The 26,051-nt window shown below is 37.5% G+C and overlaps 3 protein-coding genes and 1 long non-coding RNA gene across 10 annotated transcripts; 2 read left to right on the top strand and 2 right to left on the bottom strand.

Moving 5' to 3' along the window:
* The first annotated feature begins 1,060 nt into the window (after positions 1–1,060).
* LOC311073142 lies at positions 1,061–1,592 on the top strand. Its single transcript, XR_014604117.1, has 3 exons — positions 1,061–1,198; positions 1,283–1,369; positions 1,452–1,592. It is a non-coding gene; the product is annotated as an uncharacterized lncRNA (long non-coding RNA).
* Positions 1,593–4,817: 3,225 nt separating this feature from the next.
* Positions 4,818–12,296, bottom strand: LOC311073104 (GTPase IMAP family member 7-like). Its single transcript, XM_084098553.1, has 4 exons — positions 12,159–12,296; positions 6,698–6,822; positions 6,088–6,124; positions 4,818–5,897 (listed from the first exon to the last, which is right to left on the bottom strand). Exons 1-4 carry the CDS (start codon positions 12,175–12,177, stop codon positions 5,059–5,061), a joined length of 1,020 nt encoding a protein of 339 aa, XP_083954679.1. The 5' UTR covers positions 12,178–12,296; the 3' UTR covers positions 4,818–5,058.
* A 2,578-nt stretch (positions 12,297–14,874) lies between these two features.
* LOC311073115 (GTPase IMAP family member 4-like) lies at positions 14,875–16,978 on the bottom strand. Of its 4 annotated transcripts, none has more exons than XM_084098564.1 (4): positions 16,845–16,978; positions 16,295–16,411; positions 16,141–16,177; positions 14,875–16,006 (listed from the first exon to the last, which is right to left on the bottom strand). In XM_084098564.1, exons 1-4 carry the CDS (start codon positions 16,872–16,874, stop codon positions 15,258–15,260), a joined length of 933 nt encoding a protein of 310 aa, XP_083954690.1. In that variant the 5' UTR covers positions 16,875–16,978; the 3' UTR covers positions 14,875–15,257. The 4 variants fall into 4 exon arrangements, with proteins under 4 accessions (XP_083954690.1, XP_083954691.1, XP_083954693.1 ...); XM_084098565.1 differs by having other exon boundaries at positions 16,591–16,869; XM_084098567.1 differs by lacking the exon at positions 16,845–16,978 and adding an exon at positions 16,817–16,839.
* A 760-nt stretch (positions 16,979–17,738) lies between these two features.
* zfp91 (ZFP91 zinc finger protein, atypical E3 ubiquitin ligase) lies at positions 17,739–25,986 on the top strand. Of its 4 annotated transcripts, none has more exons than XM_084107063.1 (12): positions 17,739–18,486; positions 18,789–18,823; positions 19,985–20,086; positions 20,211–20,247; positions 20,582–20,692; positions 21,202–21,279; positions 21,367–21,540; positions 21,676–21,726; positions 23,354–23,432; positions 23,522–23,636; positions 23,724–23,823; positions 24,740–25,986. In XM_084107063.1, exons 1-12 carry the CDS (start codon positions 18,092–18,094, stop codon positions 25,764–25,766), a joined length of 2,304 nt encoding a protein of 767 aa, XP_083963189.1. In that variant the 5' UTR covers positions 17,739–18,091; the 3' UTR covers positions 25,767–25,986. The 4 variants fall into 4 exon arrangements, with proteins under 4 accessions (XP_083963189.1, XP_083963191.1, XP_083963190.1 ...); XM_084107064.1 differs by having other exon boundaries at positions 17,757–18,486; positions 21,679–21,726; XM_084107065.1 differs by lacking the exons at positions 18,789–18,823; positions 19,985–20,086; positions 20,211–20,247.
* Positions 25,987–26,051: the final 65 nt, after the last annotated feature.

Raw genomic sequence — 26,051 nt, forward strand, 5'->3', positions numbered from 1 at the left:
AGCAAGCTGAATGACGCTATCAAGTACGCCGCTGTTCCATTTGCAGAATTATCGGACTCGCGTCCTCCCGTCCTCGGGAGTTCGTTCTCCTGAGTCGAACTTGTCAGTCCGAACTACCAAGGACTCAAGTCCGAACTTTGCGTACTTGGTATTGAGAAACGGCTAGAGTCTCTGTAATGTCTGTGTAGCAGTACTGTTTATTTCTGTCGGGTTATTTAATATGAAGGGGGAGTGCCCTTTAATAGGGCTTGGGCGTCGTGACGTCATACTTGGCGTGGCGGCCATGTTGATGGCCTCGCGAATGTAAACATACAGCAAGTCGAACGAGGAGAAGCAGAGTTGGGAGAAAGAAAAAATATGTTAAAATCCCGAAAAGGATGTGGAATTTACCGGGATACGTTAGGGAAACCAGGGACCAATATGTGGACAAATTTTCCTGTAAAATATCCCGTATTTTAATACCTTACTCTCTCATAACATTAATGTTAGCCCTTCCATCGGACCTGTCAGTCTCTGTAACGTTACTATTGTCCTGTTGCTCCCTTGCCCTTCCAGCGAAACAGATGTTTTCAAAGCATCGTTTTGCTTACTTGAAGGCAACCTTAGCGTGATATTGGCCTTTTTAAGATAACAGCGTGGTTGTTGTGAGAGCACGATTTCACGCCAATCTGTAAGCAAAGTCACGTTAGATCTAGCTTAACAACTCGCTTAGTTAATGCTGCAGTTTTGTAGTACGAATTTTCATTTTTCGGGATATTTTATAGGAAAATACTAAAACGGGAAGACAGCGGGAAAAGAGCTCAAATGCGTGAGAAACCCGGAAAAAACGGGAGGGTTGACAACTACTAACTAACGTTACACTTTTTTGCCGATTTTGTCCACATAACGTTACTGGTCCCTGGCTTCCCTATTTAACGTATCCCCGTAAATTCCACATCCTTTTCGGGACTTTAATATCTTTTTTCTTTATTTTCTTTCTCCCAACTCTGCTTCTCCTCGTTCGACTTGCTGTATGTTTACATTCGCGAGGCCATCAACATGGCCGTCACGACCATAGATATCATGATATCTATGGTCACGACGCCCAAGCCCTATTGCGTTCCTTCCGTATAAAGGGGTGTCGCTATGGGAGTGCGTTCTCCCTGCGTCATTTGAGCGAGACACCGTGTTTCCGGCGGGACGCGTGAATGTTTGTACGGTAAGAGCTGTTGGCAGTGACAACACTAGCATGGCTTGTTTGTGGGCTTGTCTCACAGGGATTACATGATTTTATTTGTTAAAGGTTGGACAGAGGAGCTCCGTGGGATGCCTTCGATTTGATGCGTGTTTAATACACAGCAGTTTTGGTGCCGTGTGAATCGCACTACAGGTATGTTTTAACAGTTGACGAACACATGATTGCTAGTAGCTGGGCTGGCCAAATTAATATTGTGTTATATTTTATATTTAAGGTGCGGGCCAACGTGCGCAAGGGACGTTACAGTGGGCTTTGGGTTCATCTAAACCTCTGTGCGGATGTTCCTTTTTGCTGTCCGCATTGTTTTGCTGCCTTTTCCGACTTTATCGGACTCGTTACAGTGACTAAACCTCTGGTTCAAAGTGAGATGGGACTGTTGCGAGTGTGTCTGCTCTATTGAACCGGTCAACGAGCATTATTAACTCTCTCTTTCAGTTCGCGTGTCGACGCGCTGTGCTGCTTGATCCCTCGTTTATGTTCATGGTGTTGAACGCGCTCCATCAGCTGGACCGATGACTGTGGGCCGTTGGCGTGGTGGTACCTTTATCATCGACTGTGTCGTGAGTAACTAAATTGAGTCGAAAGCCTCCAGTGGCGCCCAATTATCAGATCAGCCACCTAACTGTCACCAGCTCTTCTGCAGTTTTTCTTTAAACATTATTTGTTTTTGTTTTTTTTTGTTTTGTTTTTTTTGTTCATTGTTATGTGGATTATAATTATATATTTTTTTTTTTCTTATTGATTTGAGTTGTGCTGGATATATTTTTTTATATATATATAATATATTTTGTGTGTGATTTAAGTTTGTTTATTTCTTCTGTGTTAACCTGAGGGCAGCCCAAAAGAGGTGTTTCTTTATTGTAACATTGTTGGCTGTTTTGCCCATTTCTGTCCACCCAGCATTGTCGGGGTGACCGGACGCGGCACCTCGATTTGATGAGCCAAATTGATGTGGTGAACTCTTTTAAAATTGTGTCTTGGATTGCCTGTTGCTCTGTTTAATGTTTAATATTATTGGTTTATTGTGTGTGTGTGTGTGTTTCGTGTTACTTTACTTTTCACTCTTCAGAATTGGGGCAGTCAGTTGCAGAAAATAAGCGTCTCTTCCCGATTGTGGTGGTGGGTTCTTTTGCCTGAATGCTGTGCTCACAGTGAGTGTGCACGTATGATTGCTATATCATTTCTGCTAAGGAGAGCCAGCGCCCCATTCTGAAGTGAGCGTCCGTGTGTCATTTTGTGTTTAGATTATCTTTGATTTATTGTTGTCGTGTTAAATAAAACTTAATATTTTTCTATCAATGAGAAAATAAAGTTTTCTATTTTATACTCAACCCATGTCTGAAACCTGACTCCGATATAACAAACCTCTGAGCCTTGCTTTTGGTTAAAGGGCATTTCCCTGGAAAAGAGGCCCCGGGGTGGCGTAGTCGGTAACTTTCCTAAATTTTTAGTGTACCTTTAGTCAAAGCTGCCACATCTGTGTAGTGCACCCCTTCCACTTCAGGTGAACGATCAGGGAAAAAAGGGAAAAGCAATCGAGTGATCAGCTGCTCCAATAAACTTGGCCAGAAAAAAATCGATCATCATACAATAGGAAGAGTAATGCATACTATAAAGTACATTCAATGCATTCAAATACACTAATTTTTTTTTTTGTCACATTAATTTAATACACTACTTTGTTGAAGCTTATTTATGTTACACTCTGCTTGGTTCAAACTTATTTCTGTACCCACCACACCTGCTAGCCTGCCACACCTGCTAGCCTGCTATGCTATTTACCTGCTAGAGTAAATAGCATATATCACTATTTGCACTTTTCATTAGGGAGAGTTTTGTTTACATAGGTTGCCAGCCCTCTTTTCAAATAATGATCCACTAACTTGGTAAATGTGTTTGCTTCATTACCCACACAACTGAAGAAAAGTAATTAAATTTTTTTTTTTTTTTGGAAAATAGCCGTAAATTTAATACAGATATTAAAATATCATGCAAAAATCAGATTTGCCCTCTCTTTACATTCTTCAGACTTTAGCTTTCCTTCATAGTTGTAAATCACAGGAAAATATAATTAAAAAAACACATTGTATATTGTAAACAATATAATGATATACTTAAATTGTCTTAGTCGTTAAATTTTACAAACGCAAATAAGGCAAAAAATGCTTTTTAGGTTTAGAATTAAGTTTAGAGTCCTCCCTCTCTTGCCTCACAGTGGTTTGGTCCACCGCGCACCTCACCAACACAAGTCTGATGGGAGAGAATTAAGTTCTTCAGCAGTTGTGGAACTCCAGTAAGTAGGCTGATAAAGGTTAAATCAAAAAAAATAAATAAGGTTTTTAGGTTTTAGTATGAATATGTTAGCCTTGAGGTTATGAATAAGCTGGTGTGTTCCAAAACAATGACAAAAAGTTATAAGCATTCAAAACCAACAGTCTCTCACTTCTGCTAAAATGATTTTTATGCTTCTGTCCAATCAAATGCTCTCTAAAATCCTGCTCCCTATGCTATAAATATCACCTGGCCAAAGCCACCTTGACACATCAGGAAGCAATATGAGTTGGAGATGAGTGTTCGGTTGCTCAAACGCTCAAGTTTTATTCCGTTTCCAACTGTACGTTGGTTAAGAATGAAATGGCTAGAATTTATTCACACCTCTACTATTGAATCCAACTTATCTTCCAAGGTGCTGTCAAGTACGAATTGCAGTCTGTGAGGTAAACTAAATGCTATTGGATATTTGAAAAGGGGGAGGGGCCATTCAATATGTCCCACCTTAGCTTCAGTGGGCCTTTAAGGCTATTTTATTCACTTTAAACAGCAGATGAAGTGATTCTTTTTTCTTTAATACAGATGATGCTGAGTTATTAATAAATGAGTCATAACAAAAAAAATATGATAACCGATGTATTTTTCCATGAGTCCGATATTTTAGCGATTATTGTTTGGTAGCTTGTTACCAAACAAGTCACCCACTACAACTAACATGGTGATAAGCCTTTGTAATATTGTAGATCTACCACTGTGCTGGGTTTTTCTCACTATGATGTTAAGTGTCAGTCTGGCTGCAGATCAGTGGGGTTGTATATCTAAGTAAGAATATCTAAGTAAGAGACATCCTCTGTCCCAGACGGAACCTAAAATACTATGTGGAAGAAGCAAGATAATTTAATAAATATAATATTACCGCGTGGTAAACCTATGATAACTCATATTTAAACAACTATTGCTTTGTGTAGTTGGTCAAATAAAATGACAGAGAAAAGAAAAAAGGACATACGATAATTTTTCAATGCACCAAAACGCCACACATATCCTTACAAGTACAATTTTGGCTGTATTATTTGTGTCCCCTTCAAAAATTGCTCTTGAGAAATGTTATGTTTAATGCCACTGAATTTTTGTCAAATTATGATTAATATTTCTTGAAGGGAAACATTCTTTGCATAACAATATCATACAGCAATAGCTAAACATAAGTTTGAGAGGTTTATACTGTATAAATATGCAGTGGATAAACAATCTCACAATGCATCTTTCTCACATACGAAAACAGAAGAGAGATCTCAAGAAGCCACAATTTATATGCAACACATATGCTTCATTTATAAGCAAGTTTATAACAGAGACATATTTATCAAACATTTCACATTCAACTTCATATTTCCATCCTTTCATATTATCATGTGCTTTAGTTCTATTTATTAATAACTTTGTAAATTTAACTTTAAATACAAACTTTAAATGGTGAGGTTTTAAATGCCTACTATTAAAGTAGCAACAGGTGGTCATTTTTCCGTGTTGGTCATTTCGAAAGGGGATCAAAAGAAGAACTTGCTTAATGATTTAATCAAAGAAGTAACCACATTGATTATGAATGGAAGGTCTATCTCAGCTTGGTATCTTGCACGCAGCTCATATTCTCTGTTTAACTTTTTTAATGCTTTTTCATAGGCCTCGTCCTCAAGTTTAGCTCTCAGAGCTTCTATCTCCCTCAGTCTCTGCTCCTCGCTCTCCTTCAGGATACGTTGTTTCTCTTTCTCAATCGCTCTCTCTACCCTTTCAAGCATCTCACTGGTGTAATGTTGCCCACCATTTCCAGTGACCATTTTATCAATCTGGTCGAGCAACTGAATGACCTGTTCAGGATTCTGTTCTTTATTGTTGAACACGTGGTATCTTCCACTGCAAGTTCTGATGAATCTGAGCAGTTCTGGGCTGTCCCGCACAAATGTGTGAATGTTCTTGTCCTCCAATCGATCTCCATGAGTGAACAGTGCCATGGTGTATGTAGAGGCTTCCTCACCAAAAACTGCTTGAATGATTTTAACAGCTTTTGCCTCTTCATCTGTGAATCTGCCCAGCTGAATCACAACTAAGAAGACATGTGGACCAGGAGCAGAGAGTGGAATACAGAGTTTAATTCTGTTGACCACCTCAGCTGTAGATAATTTGGTGTCAAACAGACCCGGAGAGTCAATGACAGATACTTCTCTGCCATTTATAGTTGTATGATACTTATCACAATGTCCAGTCACAGAGGATGATGATATCTCAGATTTAAAAAGCTTTTGTCCCAGGATAGTGTTGCCTGTTGCACTTTTCCCCACTCCTGTTTTTCCCACCAGAAGGATCCGAAGTGGTTCACCTGTCTGATACTCTGTACATTTACAAGAATAATATCTTTTTTCAAACTCTTGCTAATATATATAAAATTTACAAACATTTATTTAAAAGAACAATGAAATACACCTAGGCCTATATTAAACCTTTTTAATACTATTCATCATCCTGAGAGGGCTTATGTTGAAATATATTTATATATATCAAAAAGATAATAAATACCTTACCTATATCATCAAAATCTTGTTTTTGTTGCTTGAAGATCTAGAAGGGATGTATATAATATTATACATTTATGACATTTGGCCATTTGTACACAGTGTTGGGGAAAGTTACTACAAAAATTAATGTGTTACAATATTGCATTACTCCCTAAAAAAGATTGAGTAGAATGCAGTATGTTACTTTTGTGTTACTTGTTCTCCCTGGGCTCCCTGGGTTTGCTTGTTTGTTTTTTTAATAACAAAAAATCAAATAAAGTTCTATTTTGGCAAATGTAAAGACACTTTCACACCATAAGTCTCAGGCAAGGAAATGCAAATTAACGCCAGTACAGTCGAGAGCGCAGCCCAAAAGAGCCTTTCAACTCACTCCTGCTTCTCTCAACATGGGGACAGGAGAGGTGTCAGTCAATAAATAGGAAAACAAAGTAAATTACGTTACTTATTTGAAGTAACTCAAGATATTTTATTGTAAATTTAAAAGTAATGCGTTACTCTATTTATTACTTGAAAAAAAATATCTGATTACTTAACTCATGTTACTTGTAATGCGTTACTACCCCCAACACTGCTTATACATGTTAAAAAGATAATCAAAATATACATTTAATCATACCGGAATCCCCAGTGCAATAGCAATAACTCCAACAATCATAGAAACCACCAGTGGTTTGGAGAAAGATGAGATCCAAGACTTTGAGGTCGTCGTTGTTGATGGTCCACGAGAAATGTCCTGCACGGCTATAAAGAAAGTTATGAAAAAGCTGTTGTTCTTACTGTACATACAAAATGTGAAAATTATAAAATATGAATATGATATTTTATCATTATTATATGTATGATAATCATTAACAAGGCTATTCTACAGTGACTGGGAGGGGACATTTAGTTTTTAAAAGATTTAGTTCATTTAGTTTTGTCGTGCCTACGAGATCATTTTGTCGAGGTAACGACATCCTTATGTTGTGGTTACATGATGTCAAGTCGTGGCAGATATCACTTTATTATATAAGTCGTTTGAACTACGCTATAACGACCATTAATATCTTTTAACTTATATGTTTCATATACTAGTATTTAACCGAAGCTATATATTGTGAAATTAAACATTTCTTGTTCTTAGTGTTTTTTTAGTTAGCTTAGATAGTAGCATAGCATACAGCTATCCGAAATTATTAGAGATAAAGTTTTTTCCCCATCAATATTTTTCGATAAAAAACTTCAATAACAAATATGTTAAAAGCATAATTCTGTTTAAGAATTATGACATGACATGCTTGTAGGCTAATTAAAAAATATATATACATTATTCCTTATTGCTTAATAACAATTAACAATGTCGCAAAACAAAAAACAAGCACTGTGATCATCAAAGGTTTATGTAACTTACACATTTTGTCCATCAAGATAATTTTCAAAGATGAACACATATTTTATGAATTTTGAAGCCTAAATACAGTTGCCAAATATAAAAAGCTAAAGGTAGGCTAAAAACAAACTACACCACAGTCCTAAGACTTCAACGTCACCATCACTAAGCTTCCGAGGGACATCTCTTTCAGAATTTCCCAGAACGTTTGAGTTAGAATAGTTTATAAGAGCAAAATTCTAAGCATAACGAGGCTGTAAAAGCAGGCTGAGTTTACCTGTTTGGCTGATGACGTTTAATCTAGACAGACTCTGTAGTCCCATTTAACCACTTGTTAGCAACCACCTTTTTCAAGACATGTAACATCTTAAAAATTCACGACTGGGGTAATACTGATGTATTTTATGTCGTAGAATAAAATGTGAAAGTATCTTGAGCACAGACCTTATTTTATATTCTATTCCGAGCTGTTAATGCGTAATAATGCATTTCTATGGTGACAGTGACACTATCAATGCCTAAATGAATCTGCAGCTATCAGGTGGTACAGCAGTCACGTGGTAAGAGCTCTTAGAAAAGTCCCATCTTACAAGCTATAATTACGAGCTTCACAAAGACGTGAGTGCTTTGTACAAGTTGAAACCTCGAAATTACGGTTATTTTCAACATGGCGTGAACGCACCTAGCGTGAATTAAGGCGTGAAGGCCTACTATGATATTAGACTACACAGCCTATAATAAAAGATAATGAATTTCAAACCTGAATATTACAAACATATTTTTATTCAAAGATCAACAGTCTGTCATTAGTCTTTAGTCTGCCACAAAAACAACAACATTAAAATCATGAACTTAAATGTCATTATGAAAAACAAAAAAAACAATGACTGTTGTAACAGTGCGTAAATCAGACCTTTCAGGCTATAGCCTAACGCTAATAAGCCTTATGCCAAAATTATTATTACAACTAAATTGTCGGTCATTAAATAAGAAAACTAAATAATTGTGTGGATGATTTGATTTGTGTAACCCGACATCACACATTAGGCCGAAGTATTTTTTGGCACACAGTGCCGCAACCAATCAATCACTCCTTAACGACTGGCTGCCTGCACATTCACTGTACTCGCGGCTGCGGCAACTTGCGCTCGCTTATCAATGCATATAAATTCGCATCTACGGTATCTTTGTAGAACTTCAAAAAAGGAAAAAAAGATGCTGCAGCCAATGAGCAGCCGGCGGGGGCTGGCTGCAGGATGACTCAACCTCCACAAACAGTTTTTAATGTTTTATCAGACAATAACTACTCAAGATTTTGCTTTAGTATAATTTTTGGGACAATTAGGGCCGGATTCGGGTTTCGGGACAACAGCTTAGATTTCGGGTGTCTGGTCACCCTAATTTAACCGCATTTAATACTTGTGGCTAAGCTGACTGCTTTTAAACAGTTATAGTTTATTGTATTTGTAGTTTATTGTATTTGTTTTCATTTTCGCTTGAGTTTTTTAATAGGCTATTTTATATTTAATAAATTTAATATTTATATTGTGTTGCACTGCGTGAGGCAAATGGTGGTCACACCAGATACTGACTGGTTTTCAGACCCCCTCGGACCCCCCAATACAGTAAAACTGCACATTTTAGAGTGGCCTTTTATTGTGGCCAGCCTAAGGCACACCTGTGCAATAAGCATGCTGTCTAATCATCTTGATATGCCACACCTGTGAGGTGGATGGATTATCTCAGCAAAGGAGAAGTGCTCACTAACACAGATTTAGACAGATTTGTGAACGCTATTTGAGAGAAATAGGCCTTTTATGTACATAGAAATAGTCTTAGATCTTTGAGTTCAGCTCATGAAAAATGGGGTTAAAAACAAAAGTGTTGCGTTTCTAATTTTGTTCAGTGTAAATATATTAATATATGCATAATTAATATTTGTTTATATTTAATTTTTTAACAGCCCAAACATACATACAGGCCTATAGAATGGTGCGTAAAACAAATTAATAAGGAAAAAAAAACGATACATAATTAATCAGCTCCATTGCAGATTCCAAGTGATCAAGGGCATAGTTTGTTACATTGGAACACATTTCAAGGGTTCCGCCAGTAGTGGGCACTTGTGCAATGTAAGCAATGACATACATCTGAGTGAATGAGACGGAGGGAAGTTAGTGAGGGAAGAGCATTAAAAATTGGCCTTAACTCCACTTTTAGACGTAGCCTACACTCGCAAACTTCCCTAAGCACTTCCCCTCGGGGGAATCCCCACCGCCATTTTGAAGTGAGTTCAACTTCATCAAGTGGACAAGGGAAGTTTATTTGGACAGACCCTCGACCCCTCAATTTTAACCGAGGGAGCAAGACTACTCAACATGTACACTTCAGGCAGATCCATAGACCACAATGCACCATGATTGTGACGTCACAGCAGGTCATGCTTAATTTCCCGCCACACACGCTAGAGTATTGGTGCGTTCAAGTCCTCCTGAGTTCGTATTTACAAGTTGAGAAGTCGTGTTTACAACGTCACGTGCGTTCAAGTCACTTTCGTTGGAGCAAGATGGTGGTGTACCTTCTCTTAATTACAAGGTTTTTAAACTCTACTTCTAGTAAATGAAAAATAAAGAATGTGCATCAGGTGTTTTTTGCTTTAACGTTTTTTTTATTAATTTACAAAGCCACTTTAAACTTTATTGTTACACATTATATTGTTACTTTATATTACAATGTCTTTTTGTGCAGGGAATTATCTTATTTTGTTGTAATAAAAAGCCTGACAATGTGACTGCTAAATACCTATAAATATTGTGGTATTCCGCCCATGTTTCACACTGACACGCCCCCAACTCGTAAAGATCAGGGTATAAAGAAAATCCAGAGCTTCCCACATGTATTTACGACTTTGTGGTGGCGTTCACGTGTGTTCAACTCATATGATTATGGCAAGCAGGACGAGGCCGAGGCCGAGCGCCGTGAGAGAGCGATGCACCGGTCTCATATCTCTCGCGGAGGAGTGAAAGCAAAAAAGGAGGAGCAACGACAGTGAAGAACGAGATAGGCCAGGCCTGGATTGTTTTATTTGATGTTTGTTTTATTTTTTATTTTACTTTCATTTTGTATGTGTTTATTTTATTATTAAAGTTTGTTGAATGTTCACCGGTTCCCGCCTCCTTCCTACATCATCTAACCTCGTTACAACGATCTTTTTGACATGACTTGAACGCACCATATGATATTAGAGTTATTTTGACATTTAACCGCATTTAATACTTGTAGCTACATTAAGCTGGCTGTTTTTAACACAGTTATAATTTACTGTTTTGTCATTTTTGTTTTTGTTTTTTATATATTTTATATTTAATATAAATATAGCCTATAAATATATTAATATTTAATATTTGTTCATATAAAAAAAAAATGTTACAGCCCAAGCATACATACAGGCCTATAGAATAGTGTGTAAAACAAAACAAAACAAAAAAACTATGGCCTGGTTTCATAAACAGGGCTTAGATTGAGCCAGGATTAGGCCCTAGTTCAATTAGGGCATTTAAGTAGCTTTTATGAACATGCCTTAGAAAAAAAAAAAAACATTACTGGTGTGCATCTTGAGACAAAACAATGGCACTGACATATTTTAAGATACACCAGTGCAAGCTGCTTTTAGTTAAAACAGCTTAAACATGTATTTTAGTCTGGGACTAGGTTTAAGCCTTGTCTGTGAAACTGGGGGATTCATAAATATGTAATAATAAATAAATCGGCTCCATAGCAGATTCCAAGTGATCAATGGCTTATGGTGTTCCATTTAAACCCATTGCAAGTTTAAAAAAAAAAAATGTTTTATGTTTATTTCAAACAAAACATACATTTTCGAAAAAGAGACTATTTGGACTAGACCAACCAAATTTGTATATATTAAACTTGTCTTAAATCTGTCTGCTAATTACCCATACCATTTAAAGATGATTACATATGACAGCTCGTTCTCAGTATGTATTTGAATGGAAGAAGCAGATGTTGTTGACCCCAGGGGACAGTAACAACAAAATCAGGGACGGTTGCAACATGTTAAAAAATACCTTAAATTTCACTAATTAACTTTAGCTTTTTGTCTCAATGAGCATAGAATTCTGAAAATATTAACTGTTTTACTATAATATTATAGTATTATTTATTTATACAGTAATATTATTGTACTATTTATTTATTTAGTCATGTTTATCAAATAACAGTTATTGAGTTTTGTTTGTTTATGTGTAGAACATAGGCCTACATTGATTCAGTGTGCAGGTGTTACAGATGCTATTCAATCTCTCCATATTTCAGTGTCAGACAGGAAGAATTGAGCAATGCAACAAACTTTTATTAAACATGTATTTATTGTACAAAACTGCAACTTGAAAATTGTATTAGAAGTAACAAAACAAGCACATAACAAGCACATTCAAACCTCCTTGATATGAATTACATAAACAAATTATATTTATGAGGCTTGTTTTTCCATATGAAGTGGACTAATTTAGGTAATAGTGGAGAAGGGTGGACGATTTCGAACACATGCCTCTATCTCTTTAAAATCACGCAAAACACTTGATTCTCATTAAACAACTTTAATCAGCTGATTTCTTTTTATTCATTTTCTAATATTAAGTTAGTGTAAAACTTTCTCTTTAATGGACGCAAAAATTAAGTTACTTACTTTTAAATGTAGAGCACATCGTGATGGTAGATGGGTTTCGTTTTTCTTTCCTGTCAAAAGGACAGTTTCGTTTATTCAAAACTTGCTCTTGCTTCACCGGAAGGTTTAGTGTAGACCACCATCTACAGGAGACAAGACGCCACTGTAAGATCAGTCAAGCAGCTGCTCTCTCGCTCACTGCAGAGATGATGGGTGGAGCTTCAGTTACACCCTGAAATCAGAATGTTACTATGATTGTTGTCTTTGGTAATAGTTGTCACTAAGTATTTTACAGATGTTTTAATCAGGATATTACATAAAGAGTCCATTTCACAATTCGTTTATATTTAAATGTAAGCCGGATGCTTTGGAGAAGAAATTAATTAATTGAATCAATTTGATGTCTGCCCTTTAATAAGAGGTTTGTGTCATCGGCCAATTGACTAATACCAATTTGTCTTCCAATCCAAACACATTGAGCTTATCAAGCTATTGTCTCTAAATATAAAATGTCAGCCAAGATGAATAGGAAAGGGGAAATGGGACAGCCTTGCCAAATTCCTTGTGAAATATGAAATCTCTGGGATGTCCCATAAGAGTAATATTGAGCTATTCATATCTTTATATTTTTTATAAGAGAATAAGTTATTACCAAAACCATATTTTTCAAAAGAGCTGTATATGAAATTGTGTTCAATTTTGTCAAACGCTTTCATAAAGTCCAAGAATAGATTATAGCATCATCCTCAATCCATTTATGAGAATGTAAAAGAACTAGTCTGATATTATTATAAATTGTTCTGCCTTTCATGAAACCAGGTTGTGATTCACTAATTAGCCTATTTGATCTAAACATTCCGCAAGTATTTGAACTAAAATCTATAATCGCAATTAAGTAGAGTGATGGGGCGAAGGTTGTCTTTGTTGAGCGTCTTGACCTAGCTTGGGTATAAGAGTAATCAGTCCTTGCTTCATATAGTCGAAGTTAGTGATTTTTTTTCTGAACTCATTCAAGAAAGGCTTGAAACATTAACTCCCTGAAATCTTCAATACATTTTTTTATAAAATTCAGAAATGAGGCCATCAGGGCCTGGAGATTTCCCTGAGTATAATTTAGCTTTATTAAATTCTTCTATTTTTATGTCACACAAGTCTCTAAATTTGTGGTCTACCAGCTGTATGCTGGTGTGAATTATAAAAAAACATGGCAGTCTGATGCAGAGAAAGATGAGCTACAGTGAGGAAAATAAGTAGAAGGAGGGGGATGTCAGAATGCGGAGGCCGGGGCTGTGCTGGAGAGGCGCTTCAGTAAACACTCTGATCTTTTGTGACTCCATTTTATTTAAACTTTTTGAGTGAGGTTTTAGTAAGATCTTTATAAACATTTATATTCTTTTAAAAGAAATGAATGGTTTTTCAACATTTGTGTGTGAGATAAACTTCCACAGTTTATCCTTATCAGTTTCACAGTACAGCCCGGATGCGCTCAGGAATATGTAGGGAGGATCGTGTGTGATACCAACTTCAAAAACACACACTAACTGTCATATTATTATTATAACAGCATCTTCAAACGATTAACACTTTCTGTCAATATCAAAAGGCATCAAACGGTTTCAAACTAGCTGTCAGATACCATGACATATTGTTATAACACATTCTGTCAATATCAAAAGGCATCAAAAGGCTTCAAAAGGCATCAAAACCCGAAACTAACTGTCAATAACTACATGATCAAGGGCTAGGAGGGGACAACCTGTCAATCAAAAGTCAAAACTAGCTGTCAAAAACATGATCAAGGGCTAACCGGGTCAAAACTAACTGTCAAAAAGACTTCAAAAGCCCTTTGATCTCCCTTTGTTCTCTGATAATCCCTTTGATCCTATGCCAAAAGGGGCGGGTACCTGTCACCGGAAGGGGCGGGGCACCTGTCAATCAATCATTTTTGACAGGTGTTCCGTGGTATCAACTACTTATATATTATATAAACATAGGCTATGTCTGTATTAAAGTAAAAAGGATTGATAAACACGTATTTGGAATGGGATTAAATAACAAGTACTTATTTTCATATAAAAGCAACAGAACTTAAATTACATTCAGTTTATTAGCAACACTGTGCACGAGCGTGTATCCCACGATATCCGCCTTTGATCTCGCAGGTGTAGGATCCACTATGAGAAGAGTGGGGTACACATTCCAAACAGCACTCAACTCACTCAGCTAATAGAGATATTCAGTAAAGCACATTCCACAAACAATCTAGTCCTACTGTATGTTTACTAGCGATATAACACCAAATATAAAGCATTTATTCACAAGACCAACACCCTAATAATCCACAAGAAACTGATTAACGTAAACTGTAACTGTCATAAAACTTTGAACTGTGTTTCGTATTCTGTTCAGGTGTCTACTTAATCAGCCCCTTTGTTTGCGAAGTGTATTTAAGCCCTGTGTTTGGTTCTGTTTAGTTGTCTGTTATTGTTAATGTTGCCTGGTGGTTCTGTTCATGTTTTTGAAGTCCTGAGAAACCAGATAAGTTTTGTTATTTTGATTTAGTTATTAATAAAGTCTGCTGTACAGATCCTGCTCCTTTTTTCACCTTTGCTGCAACCAGCCCGTGATAGCCTATAGTTTAAACATTCTTTGTACAACATTATACAGCAATGGCAAAACATAGCAAATATATATATATATAAAAACAGGTATATAGAGAGAGGGATATACACACAAAGAGGATAAAGGATCTCATGATGCATATTTTTCTCACATACAAAAAGAGGTACACAATCTCATATAGCTATATACAGAACACATCTGCTTAATTTATGAACAATTTATAATACAGACAGACACATTCATCAAACATTTAATATTAAACTTTCATTCTGTATATCACATTTACTAGAATGTAGTGTAAACACATTCTTTAGTTCTATCTATTAATAAATGTGCAAACTTTAAAAATACCTTCTGTACTTAAGTTTTTCAGTAGCAACATTTTTCATGTGGATCACATCAGAAGATGATCAAAAGAAGAATTTGCTTATTGCTTTAATCAAAGTACTAACCACTTGGATGGAATGGAAGGCCTATTTCAGCTTGGCATCTTGCCATCTAGTCATATTCATTGTTTAACTTTTTTAATGCTTTTTCATAGGCCCCGTCCTCAAGTTCAGCCCTCAGAGCTTCTATCTCCCTCTGTCTCTGCTCCTCTCTCTCCTTCAGGATACGTCGTTTCTCTTCCTCAATCGCTCTCTCGGCTCTTTCAAGCATCTCACTGGTGTAATGTTGCCCACCATTTCCAGTGACCATTTTATCAATCTGGTCGAGCAACTGAATGACCTGTTCAGGATTCTGTTCTTTATTGTTGAACACGTGGTATCTTCCACTGCAAATTCTGATGAAACTGAGCAGTTTTGGATTGTCCCGCACAAATGTGTGAATGTTCTTGTCCTCCAATCGATCTCCATGAGTGAACAGTGCCATGGTGTATGTGGAGGATTCCTCACCAAAAACTGCTTGAATGATTCTAACAGCTTCTGCCTCTTCATCTGTGAATCTGCCCAGCTGAATCACAACTAAGAAGACATGTGGACCAGGAGAAGAGAGTGGAATACAGCGTTTAATTCTGTCAATGACTTCTTCTGTAGTTAGGCTGGTGTCAAACAGACCCGGAGAGTCAATGACAGACACTTTTCTGCCATTTATTAAAGCATGAAACTTTTCACAATGTCCAGTCACAGAGGAGGATGATATCTCTGATTCAAAAAGCTTTTGTCCCAGGATAGTGTTGCCTGTTGCACTTTTCCCCACTCCGGTTTTTCCAACCAGAAGAATGCGAAGTGGATCTCCTGTCTGATACTCTGTACATTAACAAGAGTGATAGCATTTTTTTAAACTCATTTATTTTAATTTACAAACATTTATGTAAAACAACAATGAACTACACTGTCATATATTTATGTATATCAAAAAGAAAAATATAAGCCTACCTTACCTATAGCATCAAAATCCAGTTTTTGTTGCTTGAAAATCTAGAAGTGATTTATATACATTTTATGACATTTGCCAACTTGTAATGCTTGTTAAAAAAGATAATCAGCTCAGAGTAAAAAAAAAAAGGACAAAATATATGCTACATTTAAGCATACCTGAATCCCTATTGCAATAGCTGCAACAATTATAGAAACCACCAGTAGTATTGTGTAGAAAGATGAGATCCTTTGAGGTCGTCGTTGTTGATGGTCCATGAGAAATGTCCTGCACAGCTATAAAGAAAGTCATGAAAAAAAATTTAAAAATATGAAAATGATAAAAGATGAATATGAAATTGTAATAATTATTATTTGTATGATAATCACAAACAAGGCTATTGCATGTATTAAATTGACATCTAAATACACATAACACTTTGCTACTGCTTTAAATCAAGCTGTATCTAGCCTACCCTAAACGGATGCTGTCTCTCTCTCTTTAAAATCACACAAAGAAAACACTCGATTGTCAACTACTTTACATTTCTTCTTTTCAATGCAAATATTAAGTTAGTATAAACGTTTCTCTTTAATGGATGCAAAATGAAGTTACAACTACTTCTAAATGAAGAGCACATCGTGCAAGTGTAGATGTAAACTGGGTTTCGTTTTTCTTGTCAAAAGGACAGTTTCGTTTACTCAATAAAACTTGCTAGTCTTGCTTCACCGGAAGGGTTATCTGGTTGTAGACCGCCATCTACAGGAGACAAGACGCCACTGTAAGATCAGTCAAGCAGCTGCTCTCGCTCACTGCAGAGATGATGGGTGGAGCTTGAAGGTCCAGTAGCACCCTAAAAAAAGGTAGGGTTACAGTCTGAAACTTTAAGACAGTCTTTGTGTTTGAAACCGACATACAAAATTACATAAAACCTTATAGTTTGAGACATGGCCTTTGTGTCCCCGTTCTGCAGTGCCCAACAAAATGATGTAAAAATGCCATGTATTCACGGTTTCAACTCCAGCCTTATATGTATTCTAAAAACATAAAATTAGCCTGGAAATGACACTGATGTTTCTTGGTACAAGAGACAACAAGACACTGATTTTTGGGGAAAAGATTATTAAGGGCACTGTGATTATGAGATTGAATGAAGACAATAAAGTAAAACAATTAAATACGGACATAAAAATGCATTTGAAAAGCAGGAAAAATTATACGTCCAAAATAATTAAAGGCATAGTAAAAGTTAATTCATGTAAGAAAATAGCTAAATTGTGTTAGTTTTAATACAGATAATATTGAAGTACACTTTTATGGATTTGTTTCTGTGAAAAGTCTGGTTTTATTTAACTGCTCTATCTTTTCAACAGAAAAATAAATAAATAACGAGACATAGGCTACGTTTTTCTTTATGTTGAACGGACCCAACTAATTAAAAGGACAACAACGCCTAAAAGCTGACTGCGATGCTCTTTTCTAAAGGCTCCTACTACGCCATATTCTTCAATTTAAAGTACATCTGGAACGACGTTGGTTATTTGTACTTCACAAAGTAACTTCTGTAGGTCAGTGAAAACTGGCACACGTACAGCCGTAGCGCTGCGTGTCGCTGCTGAGCTCGACTTCGGCTTCAGCTCCACTTAAAGGAGACGCAACAAAGAGCAACCGTAGTGGGCCCTGCTAACAGCGTGGCTTACTATAGCTTTAAGAACTTTAAATAGGGTCTGGGTCTTTAAAATTAATTTTGCACTATTATTATAGAGATGATATACTAAATTTTCGACTTACATTTTTGCACAAAATTTGCAAAGAGACGTAAGAGCGTCCAGTGAAATATGTTTGACAATCGGATCAGGGCCGTTAGCAATCCAACATTTTTCATATTTTATGCCTCCTGTTTATTTCAAGCTATGTTTCAATTTGTTGAGAATTATTGAGGAGTGCAGAAGTGAGAAAAAACAACTTTAGTGGTGATGGAGCCGCAACTCCCGAACAACAAAGAGGAGGTGGAGAGTGAGGCGGCCATGGAGAAATCCGCGGGGCAGAGTACCGCATCCAGCCCGTGCAGGGCGTCCAGAGGACGCGGGGAGGGGTGCTTGGCGACCGAAGGGACTTGCCCACCCGAAACAAACGGAGCTGCGACGAGCCAGGCGGGTTCCGGACGGGTTTTACGGGACAGGTCAACGCGAACGATTCCCGTGTGGAGGCAGAGTGATATCGGGGGGGACCGGGATGAAGTAGCACGCGAGGCAGCGGCGAATCGCCGGCGGAAAGCGAAATGCCCGCGGCGCAGGAAGAGCGCAGTAGCCGCTGCAGGTTCATCAGATGCGGGCAGAGAGAGCGGTGGCGACTGCGACCTGCCGGATGAGTACGTGCTACTTTTCAGTCTGTAATATACGCGATGTGTTTTAGGGTAATATTACAAGGCCTCGCTTGTGAATATCCTAATAGTAATGCATGGCATTTCTGTGCTCCTTTCACACGTTTAGGCGTAATGCTGGCAGACTCTGCAGTGTTTACATTTGCACTAGTGAAAGTAACGTTAGCTGTGTTTCTGAGAGAGTAGTTGGGCAAAATAAATCACGCACGCCCAATCTTTAACACTGGGAAGGAGAATGTGAAAGATGAGACATAATAAATAAAACCGCCTGTTTCTCCGTCTTATGACAGGTTGGAAGAAAACAAGGATGCGCTGGTTAATCGAGGTACTTCAAATGACATTTATTTTGTTAATAAATGAGCATCTAAAGGAGGCTGTTTATGGCCATCCGTTGTAAGTCTTGTTGTAATCCAAAAGTGACTACTCTCTTTTATATATTCTTCTTATTTGTTAAATGTGATTTGTAAAACATATTTATTAAATGTAATTGTTATTGTTATAAAAATAATCTTTATTTTACCAAATTTTTGCCATTGAATTCTATAGAGATCTGTGACTCAGACATAAAGAATTCACTTTCGACTAGTTTGTGTTCTGGTTTTGCTAGTTTACTTTTAGGTTCTAGTACTGGTTACAATAACTTTTACTTGTTGTAACCATTGACTAGTCAGAATAGCTGCTGTAAAGTTAAAATTAAAAAACATACTAGTAAGATTAAACATTTTACTTGTTACAATTGGAACACAAACTAGTGTCTAATAAATAGATAATTGGTAAAAGTAGGCACTAGACTAGTGTCTATTCAATTAGTACTTGTAATTCTAGAATAGATGCCAGCAACAACTGGAATCCCAACTAGTAGGATTTGAATAGTTATCTGATATGTCTGGTAACTACAGTAAGGTTCCATATTGTTAACATTAGTAACTACTATAGTTAACATGACCTAACAATGAAAAATACTTCTCAAGCATTTATTAATCTTAGTTAATTTCAACATTTACTAATAAATTACTAAAACCAAACGTGTATCTGTTAATATAATCTAATGGACCTGAGCTAATATGAACTGACAATGAGCAGTTGTGTTTTTATTAACAAAGATTAATAAATTCTATAAAAAAAAATCTATATTGCTCATTGTTAGGTAATGATAGTTTATACATTAACTAATGAGAACTTATTACTAAATATCTAAGTTGCATATTGCCATAGAATTCATTGGCAAAAAATTGCAATGTGTAAGCAGTCAGAGAGCTAGTCATTATTGGGTTACTGACTAATAGCAAAGGAATACATGCTAGTATATAATGAATATGTATTAGTGACAGATTGAGTGGATACTACTCACTAGTATCATACAACATTCTAGTAATTTAAAAAAAGAACAAATAATGTAAAAATAGATACTAGTTAGTTTTAAGGAAGAAATGGTAAAACAGCTTGCCTTAGGATGTGATCTGATTCTGACTGTGTTCTCTTCCAGCGGCCCGCGGTAGACGGGTGCAGGTGCGCTCAGGGGCCCGCACCTGCCGGGGCTCGCCTAGGACTGTGTTTAAAATTGAGCCAGAAATGGACATTGACTATGGTACGCTGCTGAGCTTTTAAATGTAGTAGACTGAACATGGGTCCACTACAAATTCTTGACTGAATACTGACTACAAAACGTACATATATAGAATTACTATAATGGTTGCCAATTTTGCTTGCAGTGGAAGCCAATAAAGCAGTCGAAAAGACAGGAACAAGGTGATTGATTGCACATTTATTATGAGAACACATGGACACTTTCTCATGAAAGACCCCATGAAATCAAAGTTTCGTGGCTTTTAAATGCATTTGAAATGCATTTGAAATGCATGAAAAAAATGTACCCAAAATATCTTGCATTACCAAATATATCCAAATTCTCGTCCTCCATCTAGCAAATGCCAGTAGCGCAGCACGATTCACAGCTGGCTATTTGTTAAAAAAAGAAAAACTGCTCGTCAAGCCATTTTGTGGGGTCTTTGAGGACACTGATGGCTGCTATTGTTTTGGTGTTGGTGTAACAAGCCCTTTGTTTGTTACTGCCATATTTTAGTGTGGAGACAAAAGAGGAGGAGAGCATGGATGATGAAGATGTTGTGGAAGAGGAAGAGTGTCCATTTGTGGATGATCCAAAAGACAAAAACTACCTACCCCATTCACCGAGGTAATGTTGTACCTGTATATATACTGATTGTAGTCATCTGGATTTGACAGAATTATGTCATCATAACCTCTTGGAAACACTCATTGTTTCATTTTATAAATGTTGTGTTATAGCATGATTACAGTAATCAGTCAATGATAAAATAAAGTTGTGAATTATGCTAACTTCTCAGGGTTTCCACTATAATGGAAAAATAAGTCAAATAAAAAGTCACGGTAAAGACAATTTCTAAAGTCAGTATCCGTTTTTCTAGTCATGCTCAGTTTGAAAACATTTAATTTGCTAAAATTGCTTTTTGTGGGAGCTGAAAGTATCTATATATAAGAAAATAAAATGTATAAAAATGACTTTAAAAATCATTATCCAGTAATCACAGACAACTGGAAAATGACAACAAATCAAAAGTGCGAAAAGATTGAGTAACACTGATTTACAGCATTAGCCAAATCTGATTTTTGATTTGTGGGCAATGAATTATGGCTTGATGCTCATGTTTGTTTGTTCAACAGTGAGGAAGAGGATGCTGTCAGTAGCGATGAAGACGTCCCTTTTAGAGATGACCTGAATGACCAGAGCTATGATCCTAAGTATGAGAGATACATGTTTGTTTTTCAGCTTCTGTATGATGAAGGTCTCGTCTCTTATGCCCTCTCCATTTCTGTCCTGGTGTGTAGAGATTTTCCTAAGGTAAGGCGCAGACCCCCCACCAGACTGAAGGAGAAGAAAGACAAGGCTGCAGGGCAGGAGACGGCAACCGAGCAAGAGACAGAGATCAAAACTGAGGGAGGGGAGAGCACAGATGTGCAGACCAGTGCTGAAGTTGAGGAAGGTGCTGAGCCGCCTAGGAAGTGAGTCAGTAACGTTGTTTTATATATTTGTGATGAAAATATAAGTGGACATAAGAAAAGCACTTCATGACACTCCTACAAACAACTGATATGTGAATGATAAACAAATATTAACTGTCAGGTTTTTTGTCTTAGAAGAGGGCGGAGAAGGAAAGATGATAAAAGTCCTCGTCTTCCTAAGAGAAGGTAACAAAGCATCTCGCATTGAAACAGGAGTAGAGCAGTAACCATCTTTTTTAATTAGAATACAGATTTGCAAGAATATATATGGTTACAATTATTTTGTTGGTCCACTTTAGACATTCTACTAACTATAGGTAACTTTGCAACTACATCTCAACTAACTCTCACTAGTAGACTGTTATGTTAGGTTTATGGTTAGTAGAATAAGTTGACGTAGTTGCAAAGTTATTTATAGTCAGTATAATGTCTGTTAGGGGAGCATAAAAAAAGTATTTGCAGATATTAAGCAGACAGTCTAGTAATATTCTAATGACTGATACTTGTAGTTACAAAGTAACTTATAGAATGTCTATCAAAATAAAAGTGTTCCCATATATATATATATATATATATATATATATATATATATATATATATATATACAGTGCTATGCATACGTTTAGACACCCATGCTAAAGTTGACTAAAAAGAGGAATAAAAAATTATCTTTTGGAAATTGAACTTAATGCCTTAATTAAAAAAAATAGGAAAAATCCAACCTAGAGATTGGCATGGAGTATTTTCCATAAGATCATCTCTCAATGCAAATCAAACCAGCTTTTAGGCTAACTGAAATAAAACCATGCCAATCTCTAGGTATGGTGAAGGCTATGTGATGATGTGAGGCTATTTTAATTCCAAAGGCCAAGGGAACTTTATCAGGATGCATAGTATCCTAGATCCATGAAGTAACTGGCCTTTAAAAATAAAAATCTGCCTGCCTCTATGGGAATTTAACATAGGGGTGTCCAGACTTATGCACCCTGTATTTCAAGGAAGAACATTTATTTATTTACGATACATTATTCATTCACAAAGAAAATTGGTGTCCTTAAAGGTTGGATTTTTCCTAATTTTTTAAATTAAGGCATTAAGTTCAATTTCCAAAAGATGATTTTTTATTCCTCTTTTTAGTCAACTTTAGCATGGGTGTCTAAACTTATGCATAGCACTGTATATATATATATATATATTTGTTTGTTTGTTTGTTTGTTGTAGTGTCTGCTTGTTGGAGCAAAGCTATTGTAAATAAAGTCTGGATTAAATTTCTATAAATAATTTATAAAAAAGAAAAAAAGTCAGGCAATTTCAAGTGCTGATTTCCAAAAAGTAATAGAAATTATAATTACTAAAATTATAACAGATCATGGAAAAGTAATAGAAATTTCTAGTCATTTTCAGTTCTAAAGAAACATTGTTTTGAGTGTGAAAAACATTATTCAGTCACAAGCCAATAGAAAAATCATGGAAAAATATAAATGTATTGGTCGAGTATGGTAATCCTGATATAGCTCTAGTATAATCCTGTGTGGTAATCCTGGCTATAGTCTCTAAAAAGTTTAATAACTAGATTTTGTATATCCATTAATTTTCTGTACAATCAAGTGCATTACAGTAAACACTCTCCGTTCTTTTTACAGATGGTTGAAATTATTTTCTGTGGTAATTGTCAGCATGCCACCATTTATTTTGTATTTACTTAATACGTAATCAGAATAGATTCTGAATTCTGATTCTTTAAGATTCCAGTAAAATATTAATAATAATTACTTTACTACATTAACTGAAAATCATTTATTCTTCTGCACAGGAAAAAGCCACCGGTCCAGTATGTGCGTTGTGAAATGGAAGGATGTGGTACAGTTCTGGCCCACCCACGCTATTTACAGGTACAAACGCAAACTAGCACTTCTCTCACTGACTGATACCTAACGCAGAAATTAGACTTGAACCTTTCTGTTGTCTTTCTTCCCTGCAGCATCACATTAAATACCAACACCTGATGAAGAAGAAATACGTCTGCCCTCACCCTTCTTGTGGAAGACTCTTCCGGCTGCAGAAACAACTACTACGCCATGCCAAGCACCACACAGGTAACACAGACACATCTAAAGCTTGAAATGCTTATAATGAAGTGTCTTTGGTTAGGTGGCTTTTTTAAAGTACAGCCTGTGTTGCAGATCAGAGAGACTATATCTGTGAGTTCTGTGCTCGCGCCTTCAAGAGCTCTCACAACCTGGCTGTGCATCGAATGATACACACTGGAGAAAAGCCACTACAGTAAGTCATATCTCTGCTGCTCACACACTACTGCACACTATTACTTTTCCAATTGAGGAGACTAAGGTTGTTTTAAGACCTGTAGATTGTTTGCTTTGTTTTCCGAAACAGAGGCTTAATTTGTTACAATGTTGCATTTTCTTCTTGGTTCGGTTCGCTTTCACAAGGCAACATTTCAAAGCGTACCAAAATGTGTTAATGCAAGTCACATTGGTCAGAGTTCACATTCCTCTGTGTCATCCATTAAGATGGATTGACAAGTTCGCTCTGTGGGCTTATTGTGGCTTTATCTGTAGCTGTCGTGACACGCAAACACTTATACGAATTTAGCCTTGATTCCTGCTTGGCATTTACAATCGGGGGATCTCGGAGTGATTGTTTTGGTGTGGATGCGAGTGCGATTGCCATGTTCATATATGCCTAAATGACCCAGGTCTGAAAACGCCCTAGGTAAGGTATTACATACAGTCTCGTTGATATTTTTTGTAAAACGATATATTGCTATATTGTAAAAAAAAAGAAAGAAAAGTTTTTCAAAGATCAGAAGAAAATACTACTTAATTTTTTCAAATAAAAAATGTCACATTTATTTCAACGTGTTACTTGCTGTTTCTTTGCAATTGTGAAATTTACTGGCAAAGTCTGAGTGAAAATTGTTTCTACACCAAATGTTTATCAGTGTAGGAACACAGAACGATTTCTTGAACTCTGTGTCTTACATTGGTAGGACAAACAAAAACTTTCCTCAAAGTAATACCATCAGTTGAGTCAACGTTGCTCCATCAAGATGTTTAATTTACGGGGAAACCTACCAGTGCCTAATCAAGTTCTTTATCATAGTCAGTAGAATAAATGTAAGAATTCAAATCATTTGCTCTCTTCCATGTCGCTTTTCACCCACTCATCTCCTTCCTAGGTGTGAAATTTGTGGTTTCACTTGCCGTCAGAAGGCCTCCCTCAACTGGCACATGAAGAAGCACGATGCGGACGCCACGTACCAGTTCTCCTGCAGCATCTGTGGCAAGAAGTTTGAAAAGAAGGACAGTGTGGTTGCTCACAAAGCCAAGAGCCACCCCGAGGTGCTCATTGCCGAGGCCTTGGCCGCCAACGCCGGAGCCCTCATCACCACTCCTGCCGGAGTCACCACGCTGCTGGAGACCTCCACGGGCTCCATACAGACAGAGCAGGGGGTCCCTGAGGCCCAGGGGAGCTCTGCGGCACCAGCCGGTCAGGTGGCCCCGGTGACGCACGTGGGTCCAGTGATGGTTGTGGATCAGGATCACCCGCTGCACTCCATGCAGGTACCGGTGACCCTGGCCATGTCATCGACAGAGGAGGCGAACAGCGCTCCTTCACAGCAGACCTCCGCACACGCTCTGCAGATGCCTCTACAGTTCATCTCTACGCCCGTCTCGCAGCAGCAGCAGCAACACCACCAAATTCAGCAGCTCCCCCTCCAGTCCTCTGCTAGCAGCATCTCCCAGCAGGCTGCTTTGGTCCAGCAGTTGCCCGTGCAGTCCTACAGCCCCCAGTCTCAGATTGTCCACATGTCCTTTAGAGGTCTTCCTCAGCAGCAGCAGCTCCCAATGGTTTCTGTTGCACAGCAGATGCCTCTTCAGACCACCCAGCCACATCAAAACCAGACCCTCCCTAGGCTCCCGAGCCACAACCCGGTTCCCAACACTCCCCTCCTCTCCCAAACCCTGCCCGAGGCGCCCTCTGACTGCCGGAGCGGTTTGGGATTTGGGAGTAATCCTGCCTCCTCTTCATCTACGTCTCCCCAGTCTTCCAATACCCCTTCGGAGACGAGACAGGTGGTCTGGGAGGGAGATGGGACTAATGAGAATGGAAATGGGGGTGGGGTTTGGGAGGCGGGTGGGCAGGGGGAGGAGCAAAACATGACGGACAGTTCAGACGGCCAGATGCAGCGTGTTCTGATGTAGTGAAGGAAGTTGGTGTAACATGGAGGAAAGTGAGATGACTGTTATTCGTCACCCTCCTACATGCCCTGAAGTTAAATATATAGAGTCATAAATATATTGTATGTAATCGCATTAACTTTTGGTAGCTTTGTAGAAATGTCTGTACCAGGGAGACTGTGTTTGAGTTGTTGTCATTGTTCATTTTGTATATAAACAGTTATAGTTCCCTCCAACAACCACATCTGTTTTGTGTGTATGTGTGTTGTTTTGTGGCTGTAGAGGCTTTCGCAGAACTCAATTCATGGT

Source organism: Abramis brama, assembly GCF_963993115.1.
Source record: "Abramis brama genome assembly, chromosome: 2".
Lineage (NCBI taxonomy): Eukaryota > Metazoa > Chordata > Actinopteri > Cypriniformes > Leuciscidae > Abramis > Abramis brama.